Source organism: Babylonia areolata, chromosome 3 (genome assembly GCF_041734735.1).
Source record: "Babylonia areolata isolate BAREFJ2019XMU chromosome 3, ASM4173473v1, whole genome shotgun sequence".
Classification (NCBI taxonomy): Eukaryota; Metazoa; Mollusca; class Gastropoda; order Neogastropoda; family Buccinidae; genus Babylonia; species Babylonia areolata.
In genome coordinates, this window is record NC_134878.1 from 22,440,181 (window position 1) to 22,457,573 (window position 17,393).

Here is a 17,393-nt window from a genome sequence, read left to right on the forward strand (position 1 = left end):
TACAGTGTGTCACACAACCGACAGACCTCGAAGAATCTGGTGAACACTTCTTCTGTGTGGCCCCCCCACTGACTCTTCACAGAATCAAGGGTGATGGAAGGAAGGAAGAAAGAATTTCACACAGAGAAGTCTGCTGTGACAAAAAGTGACGCAGTGGAATGCCAAACAATACAGTGTGTCACACAACCGACAGACCTCGAAGAATCTGGTGAACACTTCTTCTGTGTGGCCCCCCCCCCCCCCCCCCCCACTGACTCTTCACAGAATGAAGGGTGATGGAAGGAAGGAAGGAAGAAAGAAGAATCAATATCATAAATAAACACACAAAAATCAGTCTTGCATCCCTTCTTGGCAAGGCCACGTTTTCCACACTCCTTTTTTTCCACCATGTCAGAAGGGAAAAAAAATTTCAGCCAACATACATTCCAGCACTGCCACAGGAACAGTATGTGACGTTCTATTTTTCATACTGTCAGAAGCGAAAGAATTTCAGCCAACATACATTCCAGCACTGCCGACATACATTCCAGCACTGCTGACAAAGGGACAGAACCTGGCATTCTATTTTTCACCCTGTCAGAAGGGAAAGAATTTCAGCAAACATACATTCCAGCACTGCTGACAAAGGGACAGAACCTGGCATTCTATTTTTCACCCTGTCAGAAGGGAAAGAATTTCGGCTGACAAACATTCTAGCACTGCCAACAGACAGACAGAACATGACATTTTTCACCCTGTCAGAAGGGGAAGAATTTCAGCAAACATACATTCCAGCAATGCTGACGAAGGGACAGAACCTGGCATTCTATTTTTCACCCTGTCAGAAGGGAAAGAATTTCAGCTGACAAACATTCCAGCACTGCCAACATACATTCCAGCACTCCTGACAGAGGGACAGAACGTGACATTCTATTTTTCACCCTGTCAGAAGGGAAAGAATCTAGCACTGCCAACGTACATTCTAGCATTGCCAACGTACATTCCAGCACTGCCAACATGCATTCCAGCACTGCCGACAGAGGGACAGAACATGACCATGACAGTCCTCCTCACCTGCAGACTGGGGTGGCTGCCCAGGTCGAGGAGCGCCCTCACCACCCCAATGTGGCCCTTGTTCACCCCGATGTGGAGAGGGGTCTGGCGCCGCTTGTTGCGGGCGTTCAGGTCGGCGCCCCCACGGTGCAGCATCTCAATGACGGCTGGCTCATCACCAAAGGCTGCATGATGCACTGCTCGGTCCCCGTCCTTGTCCTGGGGGGAAAGAGACATCCAATGGGTGTGACTACAAACCAAGCCATGTTGAATAAATTAGGATAATAATCATCTGTACGTGATAAAAGGGTTGTGACTCCACGATGTCGACGTAAAACAGTAAGAGGTAGACTAAAAGACTTTTGGTAAAAGTTGACTTGCGTGGGATAATATTCATCATCATAACACAAGTATTTACATAGCACAGAATCTTGTGCAGTGATAAAATCAAAGCTCTTACACACCAGTCATTCACACACAGGAATAGCTCTCATTCAAGGGAATTAAAGATAAAACTTAAAAATACTTGTAAACAGAAAGCCAGAGATACTGCAGACCAGGCAAGAGGGAGGGGAAGGAGCAGCTATTTCAGAAAGACGGAGATTTGCAGGCCAGACATAAGGAGATGGGAGCAGAGATTTGACAAAGCAAAAGAGGAAGCCCATTCAACTGTTAGGTCAAAGACAAAGAGATAGAGCAGTGGCCAACTATGGAACGTCTGTTTCTGGGAATGCAGAAACACAGTGGATCTGAAGCTGCTCGTAGAAAGCAAGATGGGCTGTAGAGGTGAAGGCAGTCACAGAGGTAGGAAGGGGCAGATTTGTTTGTACATATATAACATACAGTGCTGAATCTTGTACTTTATTCTGTGTGAGACAGGGAGCCAATGGAGAGATTGCAATAGAGGTGTGATGTGATCAGATCTTTTCTTTCTGAGGACAAGCCAGGTGGCAGAATTTTGTATCCGCTGAAGGGAGTGAATGGATGAAGCAGGCAAACCAGACAAGGGAGAGTTACAGTAGTCATGACAAGACAGAATGAGAGAAACGACGAGTGTAGATGCTGCATTAGTGGACAGCATTTCCAAATTTTTGCATGGACGGTGGTTTGTCAAGGACGACACCAAAGTTCTTGACTCAGCTGGAAAGAGGGACGGATATCAATTGTGACAGAGGAGAGTTTATGTTTGGTTCCTGTGGGCATTGCTTCAGTTTTGTCAGTACTGGTTCAATGGTGTGGTACAAAGTGTGCACAGATATGTTCATTTGTTCATTGCTGTCTTTGAACGCTGAGCTGTTGAAACAGGGGGTTTATGATGGTAGTTACAAACATAAAGTTGTCCAGCTGTGGCTTTGCATTTATGGCTAACTACTGATTTATTTAGCTGTATATCATACACGCACACTAAAACACACACACACACACAAACACACACATGCATACACACAAACGCTAACACACACACATGCAAACACGCACACATACTAAAACACAGACACAGACACAAGACAAAGACACACAAACACACACACGTGTGCACACATTCACAGACACACACACATGCGCACCCCCCCAGGCCCAAAACACACACACACACATACGCACACACACACACACAAAACAAAAAAACAAAAAACACTACACACTACACACACACACACTGACCTCCACTTCCATGTTGACACTGTGTTTGATGAGCACCTTGATGACCTCGATATGACCGTTCTGTGAGGCGGCCTGCAGGGCAGTGTGACCCGCAAACACCCCATTCACCTGTACACACGGTTCCAACACATCATGTCACCAAACCAACCAACCTTTCCTGCCACATCACACTGGAAATTTTCATACCAAACACAAATCTAAACTGAACAAATAATTTTTTTTTTTTTTTTTTTAAATTGTCAGCTACACCTCTGACCAAAGAGACTGGTGGATATTTTGTATCTGTATTTGTATTTCTTTTCATCACGACAGATTTCTCTCTGTGAAATTCAGGCTGCTCTCCCCAGGGAGAGCGCGTCGCTACACTATTGCGCCACCCATTTTTTGCTATTTTTTCCTGCGTGCAGTTTTATTTGTTTTTCCTATTGCAGTGGATTTTTTCTACAGAATTTTGCCAGGAACAACCCTTTTGACGACATGGGTTCTTTAACGTGCGCTAAGTGCATGCTGCACACGGGACCTCGGTTTATCGTCTCATCCAAATGACTAGTGTCCAGGCCACCACTCAAGGTCTAGTGGAGGGGGAGAAAATATCAGCAGCTGAGCTGTGATTCGAACCAGCGCACTCAGATTCTCTCGCTTCCTAGGCGGACGCGTTACCTCTAGGCCGTAACTTCTATTCAATTTCAACCGCTTTTTTTGTTTTGTTTTTTTGTTGTTGTTGTTGTTTTTTTTATTGCTAGTTTGTTTTGTTTTTTTAATGAACTAAGCTCTTTGTTGAATGGCAATGGTCAATTCAAATATTTTTCCAGACCCTGAATGCAAAACATATTTTTCAAAGACTTTTCCAGCCCTGGAAGTAGTTGTCTCATTTTTCCAAGCTGAGGTTTCCACCATGAGAGCAAGGTATCAAACACCACAAAATCAGACTTTATTCTCCGCTCAATATTTTATGATTGATGTGGACAAGGGTGATGATGACAATGCTGTTATGAATATCCTGCCAGCTTTGAGACAATATTACACAGCTGTACTTCAAGTCATAGTGTACATCCCAACATCACTATGTGACACAGCTGTACTTTATTTCATAGTGTACATCCCAGCATCACTTACGTCTGATTCCGGACGCTGAAGTATCTCGTCCACTTTACTGCCGTCTCCATTGGCCGCCGCCTTCACCAGTTCCTCGTTGACATCCCCAGACACATGGGTCTCAAACAGCTTCTTCAGCAGGGCACTCAGGCGCTCTGCGGCACAGAGCAAACAGCAAAGATCAGAGTGAAGAGTCTTTGAGTCATCGTCACTACCACCACCACACACCCACCAAACACCTCCCCCCTTCCTCTCCGCCCCACACACATCAACACACACACACACCCAAACACCACACACACACACACACCAGCAAAAACACACACACACGCAAACACCACACACCAACCCCCTGACCCCCCCACACCAACAAACACAAACACACACACACAAACATCACACACACACCAACAAAAACACACAAACACACCCCTGAACACCACACACCAACCCCTGACAACCCCTCCCCCCACACACACCAACAAACACACACACACACACACACACACACACACACAACACCAAACACACACACAACAGACCTCCAGAAGAACAGCCAATAGCGGCCCCGTCAGCGGATGCCACCTTGGTGACAGCGGAGGGGTTGTAGGTCCACGACGTCCCACACACCTCCACCTTCAGGTCACTGTCGTGGTAGATCTGCTGCACCCGTCCTATCTTGCCCAGTGTCTGCAACACCCACACAGCCAGCAAGTCACACAAGTCTCTCCACACGGTTCCCACACACTAAAGTCAAAAGAGCTGAAAGGTCCCACAGCGCCTTACAGCGACTTGGGGCAGTCAGTTCACATCCAGTGTGTCTACGGTTCGGCTGGAGAAGCAAACACACCAGAGGACTGCCCTCCATCTCCCCTATCAAATAACAGTACATCCCCTCAGCAGCCCAGTTAAACTGCACCTCACAGCAGCCTCCCACAAAACAACAGTTTTCATCAACATGTTGATGTTGGTCATCAAGTGGAAGAAGAAGGATTGCAGCAGGGTCAGATCCTCTTCTTCTGCGGTTTTAACCTTCCCCATTTAAAACCAGGAACCCACCCACACCTGGATGGAGTGAAGAAAACCTTAAATGAAGTGCCTTCCCCATGGACACAATACCATGCTGAAACAGGGCTCTGAACCTCTGGTCGCTGGTGAACACTGGGTCAGAAAACTAACGCCTGATTCTGCAATGGCGCTTCCTTCCCACGCATATGACAAGATGCCATACTATTTTTCCCAGACCTTCTCCAGACCACAATGATAACTGTCAAACACCAAACGCAAAGCCGAACCGAATAAAAAATTCATCAGCTATGCTGCTGACAAAAGAGACTGGTGGATATCTCAATATTCACGCTCAATTTTTGTTTGTTCTGTCTTTTCTCTCTCTTTAATTGCATTAAGCTCTTTGCTGAATAGTACTGGTCAAGGTTTATTATTAAAATTCCAAGAATTTTCCAGACCCTGAAGGGCAAAACATACTTTTCCAAGAATATGTCTGTGTCATCACACATAAAATTGTTCTAAAGAAATACCTTCATCCAAACATCAAAATTGTAGTTGAAATATCTAACAGATTTATCACTTATACTTTAGCTGACATGTGATGTCTTTATAAAGGATCCTTCTTTGCTGTTTGAGGTTGTTACAACAATGCCAATGGTAAAAGTTTACCATGGACGGACGCACCACATAAATACACACACAAAGAAATTCGGATGACTCCATTCTTTCTCAAGTCACACACTTGAGTAGAACAATTCAAGGGAAATAATTCATTTGTGATTACTGAGACTGCACATTTGGGAACCACCTCACTTAGCCTCTTGTAATTAAATACACATGCTGTTTTAATTAAATAATTTGTTGTTAGGAATCATTGTATTTGTAGCTGGCATACACACTAACATTTTTGTATTTATTCTAAATTTGACCAGACAGAACAGTTCAGATCTTGTTGAAAACAAATTTTCTGTACATCCTGTCTCCAGCTTCCCATAGAGCAGATTTGACTTTGACAGGGATTAGAAACAGCCCCTTAAAACATCTGGCTCAAGTTTCTTTATTTAAAACGACTTTTTATTTATTTAATTTTTTTCATTATCTTTTTTTTCTTTCTTTTTTTTCATAATTCGGCTGACATGTTTTACTTTCTGAATTTTTAGCTCACCATTTGTCATGTTCATGTGTGTAATGGGCTGTGGGCTGAGACACTGTGTGGTGTGAGTGATGACCTTTTGAATGCACAAATAATTTCCAGTGGGATTATTGTATTGCATTGTTGTATCCATGGTACTTTTTTTTTCTTAAGGCCTGACTAAGCGCGGTGGGTTACGCTGCTGGTCAAACATCTGCTTGGCAGATGTGGTGTAGCGTATATGGATTTGTCCGAACGCAGTGATGCCTCCTTGAGCTACTAAAACTGAAACTGTTGTATTACATTTTGCCACAACACATTTGCCTCTGTGAAATTCGGGCTGCTCTTCCCAGAGAGCCTGAGTCGCTACAGTGCCTCTCCACCCTTTTTTTAAATTTATTTTTCTGCCTGCGAGTATACTGGTTTTCCTATCAAAGTGGATTTTCCAAGAGAATTTTACCTGGGACAACCCTTTTGTTACTGTGAGTTCTTTCAATTTCACGTACACCAAACACATGACATGCATGGGACCACAATGTCTCATTCCAATGACTAGTGTCCAGACCACCACTCAAGGTCTAATGGAGGGGGAGAAAATACCAGTGTGTGTGATTCTAACCTGCGCGCTCAGATTCTCTCGCTTCCCATGAGGAAAAGTTACTACTAGGCCACCACTCCAATCCATTGCATTGCACTGTGTTGTATTGCATTGTATTGTATTGTACTGTGTTGTACTATATTGTACTTATTGTATTATTGTACTGCATTGTACTGACAGTAGGTGAGAACGACTGGAACAGACTACACAGGAGGCTCACTAAAAATTACTTGTACGCTGCCTGTTAACTCACTCCGGACGAAGGGCTCTGACTGGGGCCCTACTGTTTACAACCGTTTCAGATGTAGGGCCCCGATTGGAGCCTTAGATAATCTTCATTTTTGGAGTGGACCTAATTTGCATAATTACATTATAAGCTAAGAATATCTTAACTGACCTTTCCACTCTCCACTGAGACCAGTAAATGCAGTGTATATTGCTGCGCCTGCGAGCATGAGAGTTATTTTCACGGTGACTGGTTTACGTGAACAGTGCGCGTCAACAATGGTGTCTGACCCAATTTCGTCTCAGTCACAAGGCAGGCAACAGAATTAGACGAAGGGGCCCTATGGTAGCTATATAACATTCTGAATTTAATCTGTTTCAAACTCTGTGTGCTTTCCTGGATTCGCTTACACGTCACCAGTGTGTGCAAATTTCGAACAAAAAATATGGACACTTTCATCATCTCTCTGGATGATAAAGCATAAGGAAGGAAGTTAGTTTTAAAATTTGTCCCCAACTAACTCGTTGTGTTACTGATCAGTTTGGAAGTTTTCAGTTCATCAGTTCTAACATTTGATTTTTGGTGATCTTCATTTCTTACCCAAACAATTGGGTCATCTGTGGGGAAAATCCGGGGGGCTAACCAGCAGTACTGAGTGAAACTGAATTGTACTGTACTGACAACTGGTGAGAATGACCGGTACCGACTGTACAGGAAACTTACTAGTTATTTTACTAGTTATTCCTTGTAAGCTGTACGTGATACGTTCTATGGCACTCAAGGGGGTTAAAGCCACCTATCTCGGGAAGCAGACCCCCCACCCCCACGCCCCAATCCCACTGACCGGCATCATGGCTTCGGCCCACTCCCCGTGCCCCCGCTGCAGCACTTTGATGCGCTCTGTGTCGCTGCAGATCTGCACCAGGTCGCCCACGGCAAACTGCGTCACCGAGCTCGTCTCGTTCTGACCCGAGCTAGCAGAGCTCCCCGTGTTCACTTTGGTCAGCACCGCGGGGTTGAACGTCCACCTGAATTCGCAGAAACAATTCCTAAAAAGAAAAACGTGACAGAAACCCTCCACACCCCCCTGGGGATCCCTTCACTCAACAATGTGGTTTTTAGACACTGCGACACCTGGATGAACCTATCAACCAACCAAATATATCAAATCTACATAATAAAATTACAGTGGAAATATTCAGTGAAAGAGCTTATCCCTATGCATTTTTGTTCACACACGTCTTCACACACATATGTAAACACACACACGTACACACGTATACACACACACATGTACACACACCAAATACACACACACACACACAGAGAAATTAATGAACCGACAAATCAACCAAAATGATTAAAGATAAATCTGTCGTCTTCTTTCAACATTTTATAATTGAACGTCCCAGCAGGGTTATTAGCTGATATATTCAGGACTTTGTGAAAACCTGAGATGTCATGCAAACATGTCTAGAAGCTGGGAGTTTTTATTCACCTGATACCTTTGAACACCTGTGAAGCACTGGTTAACTTTTCTATATAAGAGCACTTCTTACAGACTAGGAAAAACTGCTCTCACATAAAGAGACACTTACTTTTCCTAATAGGGTTCCTTCTCCTACCCTCCCCCCATAAAAGGATAAACTAAATGTCAACACTATAAACTGATTAAACCAATACACATTCAATGCAAGATGACTTTTAAATATTCAATGACTACAACTGGTATGTAAACATAGCACACACACACACACACACACAATGAACATACAAACAAGGAGGATCAGTTTTCAGAAAAGAAAATGGTTTACCACAAACGCATGTACAAATCTCAAATTGTCCTTCAAAAGCAGGCAGGAAGGGTTCGTTTCTCACAGCCTGACCAGAAACTATGTTAGAAAGATAGCATATTAAAAAATAACATAAATGAAAAATAAGATATATGAAATTTCATAAAAAAGATAAGATTCCAGTTGAACGATAACAGTTCAGGTCTTATTTCAGGCGACAAAAACACCTTCATCTCTGAACCGACAGCTTCCTTGAGTATTGCCCCTTTTTTGGAGTCTGACCTGATGTTATGCGGGGCTTTTGGAAAGTTATAAAACCATGGGGTTCCCCTTGAACTCTTTTACCCTAATTCTATGTGGTCCCAGACAACCTTTCAAGGCTCACTTTAATGCTGCACATTCTACCCAAAGTTTGCATTGCTGCACACATACACATGCAGGCATACCTAACTGTCCAGGTTTCCGGGCAAAGCACAGGCCAAGGGAAACAACTCTTCTTTGTAAGCAGACAATCACAGCATCAGACTGAAGCTGTGAGTCTGATACATGACATTCACTCCATTTATGTGTTTGTTCTAGGAATCTGTATAATGTCTCAGGGACCCGCTTGATGAGCACACAGTGCTTCATTTCAATTTTCAAAATGTCAGGGATGCATACTTATATGCTTCTATTACGATTTAATTCATATTGTGTTTTTTCCATGTAAAACATACTCTGCCCTGCACAATGTAAAATCTGATGTGTAAAACATGCATTCTGTTTTCGAGGTGCACATGCTAGGTATGTTCAAATTTTCTTTCCTTTTTTTTTTTTTTTTTTTTTTTTTTTTTTTTTTAGCACTGACATGGATTAAGGTCTCTTTTTTTTTCTTTCTTTTTTTTTTTTGCTGACCCACCATCTGAACCATTTCAGTGGCATTACTCCCACGCTGCTCATTTAGATTTTCCCATGCACGGCCACACCCGGGTTAGTCCGTCACAGTTCCAGCGTCAGCAGTCCGCAGGGAACCATCAATGTTAGTTCGCCAGGAGGCCACACACCAGAGGAGACCCTGCACTGCTGCTGAGTCACTTCGGTAGTGTTCAGTGGTGCCTGTTCTGATTTAACGTACTTGTTGGGCCCAACAAACGCCAGATCCAGCACTGAACCCAAGACCCTTGGACTAAACATGCAACGCTTTTAATCACTCTGATACTGCACCCATCTGTCCCATGTACAACTGACAATTGTACAGGGAGGCAGATGCATGACTGACCTGTTGCCACTGGGGTAGGACACAACAATGTCATGATCCTCGTCAATGCCCACCACGGTTCCTGTTGTGCCCAGACACTGAAACACAACACCACACCCCTTCACTGTCACACCAACATACTGACAGCATGCACATTTTTGGAAAAAAACAAAACAAAAAAAACAACAACAACATTAACTGTAGGCTCAAAATCAGAAAACAATTCAATGTATGAATGCTGCAAAATATAAGTAAAATCTTCATCTGCAGACAGAAAATTCAGAAGGAATTCTATCCCTAGCTATCTATGCTGCAGGATGTAAGTAAAATCAACATTTATCAATTGTTTTACTGCACTATGAAACAGAAAATCAGAAGAAACAAAAATATCTTTGATATAGAAGTAAAACCAGCAAACTGTTAAATGGCTTAAACCTTTCAGTTCTATGAGGATTAGAGACTGTGCAACCTTCCCCACCTGGGTTGTATTTATTAGATGATTTAAAAACTAAAAGAATGATACCTGTCAATGTTTTTATCAATAAATTTCAGTCAGTCTAAATATCACTGACAGATCAAAAGCACTGTATTCATCTCAGAACATTTTATCTAATACTTGTCAAGTAGTGAAACACAACCTTCCTTCAGAAACAAAACTTGCACAATAAAAGTGCTGCAAAATGTTCAGACTGCATCCAAACTGCATTAGTAAGTTGCTTAGAAGATTATCAAGAATTGTGTCCCTTCCCTATTTGTTTACACTCAGCTCAAAGTTTGAAAAACCAGTTTGATGACTCAGGATTTGATGCCCAAATGCTGCTTCAGCGCAGTGCAGAATGAGTTAACAGTGCAGGATATACTACACACCCAGTATAACTGGGGCACACATTGATGAAAAAACAATTGCTGCACAGCTTGGACACAATCATAATGATATCATTATTAACTCTTTCACCACCAAGTTCCTTTGTGAAAAACACTCCCCAACACCAAATATTCTAGATATGGTACTCTCATTCACAGCCTTTGGTTCATGTCAAAACAGCACAATGGAATTATTCACTTCAAACTTGGTCAGGGGGCAAAGGTTAGTCAGTGTTCTATTGCTGAGAAATTGGCTGTGAATGGTCTAAACAACAACAAGGACCTCTCGATGCTGACAAAAGTCGCCTATGGAGGAGCACTGTCTAGTCAAGCACTGTCTATGGCAGTGAAAGAGTTAAAGCCAACAGACCTCAAACATGCCGTCGGTCCATCCCCCATGACCGTGTTGCAGGGACTGGACAATCTCCAGGTCCAGGTCCACGTTGACCTGGTCACCAATGGCTAGACCACAGGGACCAGACCGCGAGCTGGGGCCCTGCTCACCTGCATGCCAAACACCTTACTTTTTGTAAAAAAACCTTTTTTTTTTCATGCCAAACACCAAATTTTATGTAAAAAGGATTTTTTTTTTCATGCCAAATACCTCGCTTTTTGTAAAAAGGAATTTTCCCCCTGAAATTATTTTTAACATACGCTATCATACCATGACCCACATCTGCAGACAGTCTGATTCCTGTCTTGTGCAAACGACTACACTGCTCATGCAAAGAAACCGAAAGTAGCTGCAGCTAGTGAATTCCCTTGTAATATTTCCTCCTTTTTGTGTGCCTATGCAGTGCTCTCAAACAATCCAATCACGTACACTGATACAAAGGCAACACTTAAAAAAGGTGGCAATAAACAGTGTCTGATTGCACAGATATTACCCTGAAGAGCTGTACCCAATACAAGTTGCCCAGTTTTACAAGCACCTGGTGTTTTAAAAATAAGGACAGCCACCGACTGTGTGGAAAAAAAAAAAAAACCCACTCAGTGTTTAGGCTTGCTTGACATATTAGTGCTGACTTTTGTTTCACATCTACTCATAAACTGGCACATATTACATACTGCTATAGAAATAATGCTAAAAAAAAAAAGGTAGGTGTAAAAAATCAAATTCAAAGTGCAATTCTTGTCAAGCACTATAAAAGCATTTACTGGATCAGAAAACTTTGTACATGATACAGTACGAATATGGCTGCTTGGAAAAATAAACAAAAAATAGACACAACTGCAAAAACAAAGAGAGAGAACATTGTGCCATCTGTCATTTCTGGGATTCACTTGCCTGTGCTCTTACAACAAATGAATTGAAAGGAAATGTAAAAGAACACATTCATATCAGTTACACTGATGCTTAAAATAACACATTCAACAGATCATATGACTGGTTGATCATCTGACTGGTTGACCACTCACAATAAATGAACAATAACTTATTAAACGATTCTGACAGCTCAATCAATAATTGAACAACCAACTGATAAACAAATCGGTTAACTCAATAACTGAACAATCAATTAATAAACAGTTCTGATGACTCCATAAATGATTAAACAATAACCTGATAAAGAAACTGTACAGCCAATCACGCAGCAATTAGTCTGTCAATGAACTGTAACAAATGACACAGTTGGGTAGTCCTGCCATGAGCACAGAGCACACACTCACCAAGGAGAGGTAAATGGTCTCTGTAGAAAGATCCTCCTTTCGCATCATTCACCACTTTCAAGTCCGCCTGTTTTCACACACATACATACACACACACACACACACAGAGCTTTACATCTTTTTCTCTGGCATTACCACATAATAATAATAATAATGGATACTTATATAGCACACTATCCAGAAATCTGCTCTGGGTGCTTTACAAAAACACTTTGTTAACATAAAACATTACATCTATGTTACATACACACACCAAAATGTGACTACACACAAACAAACACACACACACACACACACACACACACACACAACATTCATACATTTTAACAGTACATGTGTATCTAACAGCTACCCTAACACATACGCACACATAGGCAGGCACAAACTTACATAAACTAACGCAAACACAATACACATTCATATACATGCATGTAGTTATGTACCACATCACTCCAAACAATTGGCAAACAACACAGAAATAAAAATCACACACCCACCCACCCACCCACCCACACACTATGATACTCAAAGCACATACACAAACATATAAGAACAAAAGAAAAGGCAGACATGTTAGATGAGCAGACTGAGTAAGGAAGGCAGTGCCACAAAAGAAGACAGCAAAGCATGAAAAAGACAATGGAGAAGGAGAAAGAGGAAAAGGGAACCACAAACTTTGGCATGGAGAGAGAAGACAGAACAAAGAAAAAAAAAAGAGAGGCAAGCAAAAAGCTGTCCACCACTCAAAACTCTTTGATATAATGAAGCATTTTGGCATGGACAAAATTAGCTATTCATGTTATAAAAAATGATTTTAAAACAGTTCATCAGCTAGTATATCTGGCATGAGCAATCAAAACAAGCATGTATTTTAAACACATCTATCACTCTTCCCTCTCCACACAATGAGTGTGTGTGTGTGTGTGTGTGTGTGTGTGTGTGTGTGTGTGTGTGTGTGTGTGTATGCCTGCATGCTCTGTATGGATGTGGTGGGCTGGAGGGATGGGAGGGGTTGAGAAGGTTGAACAGACTACTCCTCATTTAACTCCCCTACAAACCCATTTCCAGAAAACTTCTTTCTCATGTTTTCAAGGTCCTCGATGATAGGGCCTTTTGAAGTAGTTACAAACAATCACCCACTCAGGAAACAAATAAAGGTGACGGCTGACACTGTGTATCATGCGCAAGACTCACCATGCCCTCAAAGCCCACTCTGTACAGGTTCTTGGCCCCATTGTCCCACAACACATGGGCTGCACTCCTTGGGCTGGCAGCACTCCAGTCCTGCAACAGACAATAATTATGAATAGTAATAATGATGATGCTGAAGATCATCATCATCATAAATTAAGGTATAATTCATATACACATGAAACAGGTCCTATTCACAGGCCAATTTGTTTGCTTCCTACCTTTCTCTGTGCTTACATGCATTCACACACATATGCGTGCGCGTGCGCGCGCACACACACACACACACACAATGGACATTTCCGGCTAAACTTGCAACAAGCCCTTTTTGGAGTCCTCTCTCCACAGTACTACCTTTCCTCCCAAACCAAACTCCTACATAGATCTTTCACTGCGCGTTCTTCTTCCACTGACTTTGCGAGTGTGAACTGACAAAGGTTGTCTGAGACAGATCACTGATGTATACATCCTCTTTCACATTTGCTGCAATGAGTAATAATATCAGATTTTCCCAGTTACAGACGCCTATCCTTTCTGTTCACCTGGATCTCAGTGACTTTTCCACGGCGTCCATTTCCTCCATCTTGGTCTTCCCACTGCCAGTCGACACCTCGCACCACACGGGCCCCTGGGAAGATCCCCCGGGATGTGATCTTTTTGCTTTTTCTCCGCGGCTCCATCAGGACACTTCAAAAATCACAAAAATCAAATGTAGATTTCCCTCACACACACATACCTGGATTAAATCCACTACTTTATTAAAGAATCACATTAACACTGATTAGACTTCCCCTTTTTGTTTCTTTTTTGTTGTTGTTGTTGTCAAATATATAAAAAGGGAAAGACATAAAACTTTGAATTACTACTACTACTACAGTACTACTACTAAAGCAAGATCTTGAAGACCATGAAGACCCATATCTGATAATATCATAATGGTATCCACTTCATCAAACACAGGAACAGAAAAAAGAAAGGGACACTGCAAAGCACATCTCCTGTGAACAGGACATTTTTCATTGTTGCGTCCTTGACCTTTGATCACTAACCTTGACTTTCAAAAGGGTCTTCTGTCTTCTGGTCACAACCAACCACTGTACCAGTTTGATGAAACTAGAATAACACAAGCTCTATCAATACAGACAATGTTATCATTCTTCAGAACTACTTCCCCCCCCCCCCCTTATTATTCAATACTGCAACTTTCCACTTTAACATTACTCTTATCTTGACTCTTTATGGCAGTCTCCTGTCATCATAATTGACCACTGTCTGAACTTTGTTGAAAATTGGATGGAATCTTATCTCTCAAGTGTGGGCCTATAAGCCTTCTCTGTTTTTGTTTATTATGATGTGCCATGCTATGATCTTGATCTCTAACCTCTCACTTATCTCAACAGATATTATGGCTGGTCCCTTTTCAAAGCTGCCCATGTATGCTTATTCATACATAATCCCATAGGTATCACTATCACCTTCTCCCAATGTTTTAATTCTAAAGAGAGTAATAACACACACACACACACACACACACACGTGCCACACGCTACCCCACCCCCCCCTCCGCCACACACACACACAAACACATACATCTATACACACCGTTCTCCTCCAGGAACAACAATGCGGTAGAAGCGGTGCCTCAAATTGTGCTTGTCTCCATGGTAGCAGACAGAGCAGAGATCATAGTTCGGGCATTCTGCACACTTCCAGCGTATGCCAAAGATGGGCTGCTGTCTGCATGTGTCACACATTGTGCCTTCATGCTTTATACCTGTGGAGACAGACAGTGAATGGCAACACTGAATCATGACTAACTGACAGTGGTCATGTTTTTTTTAAAGATAGTAATGATTAAGATAAAATCATAAGAGAAGTTCTGTAAGTACTACAAATGCTTTTAAAAATATAAATCATTACTCTCTCTCTCTCTCTCTCTCCCCCCCCCCCCCCCCCTTCTCTCTTTCTTGACATGAGACACTGTAGTGAATGGTTACTTACAGCCTGCCTGATATACTTATATAGTTCCTGAACAATGTGAAAAATCTATCAAAATCAAAGCAAATCTCAAACTCATACACACGCACACACAAACACACACACGCACCCACACACACACATGCGTGTACACACACACACACAACAAACACACACACGGCTGCACATGCACACATGCATGCGCGCGCGCACACACACACACACACACACACACACACACATACATGCACACACACACACACACTATCCTGAGGAAAGATCTATATCTAGGACTAAGCTCAGTTACATTCAGTAATTACTTAACTTCAAATTAGTCTCCACCAAATAAGATCAGTTCAGTTATATTACTCTTTTGCAAAGATGAAATTGAAAACTGCATAGCACTATCTCAATGAAAAAATCATAAGATGATAAACCATTTACTAGGCACTAACTCAATGAAAAAATTATAAGATGATAAACCATTCACCAGGAAATTCCTATAATCTTTTCTAAATTCTGTTCAATTATATTACAGTGATCATTTGCTGAGGCCCATTTCAAAACTGCGAATACCAGGATATTGCTGTCAGCATTGTGTTTAAATGCTTCAGAAGAAAAATCAGCTTAGTATGATTATATGAATCATTTTTCATAGTCAACTTGGTTCAGTCTGAATTATTTTTCAGCACAGATCGTATAAATTGTTTAAAATTTTCTTACACTTCTTTGATGGGAGGAGGGTAGGAACCTTACCTTTTCTTTAAGAATATCTTTGCAACATGCATCCTAGCACACATGCCCCCCGTGTATTCATGTATGTGTGTGTGTGTGTGTGTGTGTTTATATGTGTATGTTTGTGGTTTTGGGGGGTTTGTGTGTGTGTGTGTGTGTGTGTGTGTGTGTGTGTGTGTGTGTGTGTGTTTCTGTGACAGTGTGTCACAGGCTGACAGACAGTGTTGCTGTGTGATGTTTTACTGTATTGTGCATGTGTGTGTGTGTGTGTCACTGTGTGTGTGTCACTGTGTGTGTGTGTGTGTGTGTGTGTGTGTGTGTGTGTGTGTGTGTGTGTGAGTGTTTCTGTGACAGTGTGTCACAGGCAGACAGACAGTGTTGCTGTGTGCATGTTTTACTGTACTGTGTGTGTGTGTGTGTGTGTGTGTGTGTGTGTGTGTGTGTGTGTGTGTGTGCGCGCGCGCGCGCGAGCGCGCGGTTTGTGAGTGTGTGCGTGCGCGCGCATATGTGGGAGGGTGCGGGGTGTGGCACTAACATTGTTTGTATGATAAGGAGTTGTGTGTGGGAGGGGGTATAATATGAACATGTAAAATGCTTGTTGTACATCTATAGAGCACATATATATCCAGGAATCAATCAAAGAACAGCAATCATGTATCATCTTACCTGTTGGGGCGGTGTCCATCATGCGCAGATCATAAGCGCCTGCACACCTGTAGTTGGCAGCGGTACCGTTGTCCCACACAACTACCACCTCTTCTGGTGACTCAAAATTTCTGACGGTACCGACATGACCTTCTCCCCCGTCTTGTTTTCCCCATTTCCAATCGGGGCCTCTCACCACTCTTGCTCCAACTCCATCCATCACACTGAATCCTCGAACACCTCGAGTGGTAGTGTTGCTGCTGCTGGAGGCCCCTGGTTCCATTTCTGTCATTTGTAGAGCAGGGAACCTTTCTTTACAAACAGACTATTGGGCACCCTCCAAAGTACTTGGACTGTTGGCCTAAGAAAAAAGCCAAACTTCTATCGAATAAAAAGTAGACTCAACTGTCTGCTTCCCAATGCCTGCGGGGAAAGCAACCATAATAATGACTGCTCATAAACCGGATACAAAACGATATTTTATTTCAAGTGCAGTGGAAAACTTTGAAAAAATAATTACAAAT

At 42.3% G+C, this 17,393-nt stretch overlaps 1 protein-coding gene across 3 annotated transcripts in view; it reads right to left on the bottom strand.

Annotated features, from left to right (window-relative positions):
- Positions 1–17,301, bottom strand: part of LOC143279847 (E3 ubiquitin-protein ligase MIB1-like) — a 150,452-nt gene extending 133,151 nt beyond the window's left edge. For all 3 annotated transcript variants that reach the window (XR_013054961.1, XR_013054962.1, XM_076584087.1), the window contains exons 1-12: positions 16,891–17,301; positions 15,115–15,286; positions 14,055–14,199; positions 13,516–13,605; positions 12,322–12,388; positions 11,021–11,154; positions 9,808–9,884; positions 7,601–7,784; positions 4,335–4,482; positions 3,814–3,947; positions 2,698–2,805; positions 1,054–1,251 (exon numbers count right to left, since the gene is read on the bottom strand). Coding sequence is in view for 1 of the 3 variants with exons in the window: in XM_076584087.1 (XP_076440202.1) it covers positions 1,054–1,251; positions 2,698–2,805; positions 3,814–3,947; positions 4,335–4,482; positions 7,601–7,784; positions 9,808–9,884; positions 11,021–11,154; positions 12,322–12,388; positions 13,516–13,605; positions 14,055–14,199; positions 15,115–15,286; positions 16,891–17,161 (1,728 nt within the window). In the remaining 2 variants the exon portion in view is untranslated. The remainder of the gene's footprint in view (positions 1–1,053; positions 1,252–2,697; positions 2,806–3,813; positions 3,948–4,334; positions 4,483–7,600; positions 7,785–9,807; positions 9,885–11,020; positions 11,155–12,321; positions 12,389–13,515; positions 13,606–14,054; positions 14,200–15,114; positions 15,287–16,890) is intronic.
- Between the last annotated feature and the right edge of the window lie 92 nt (positions 17,302–17,393).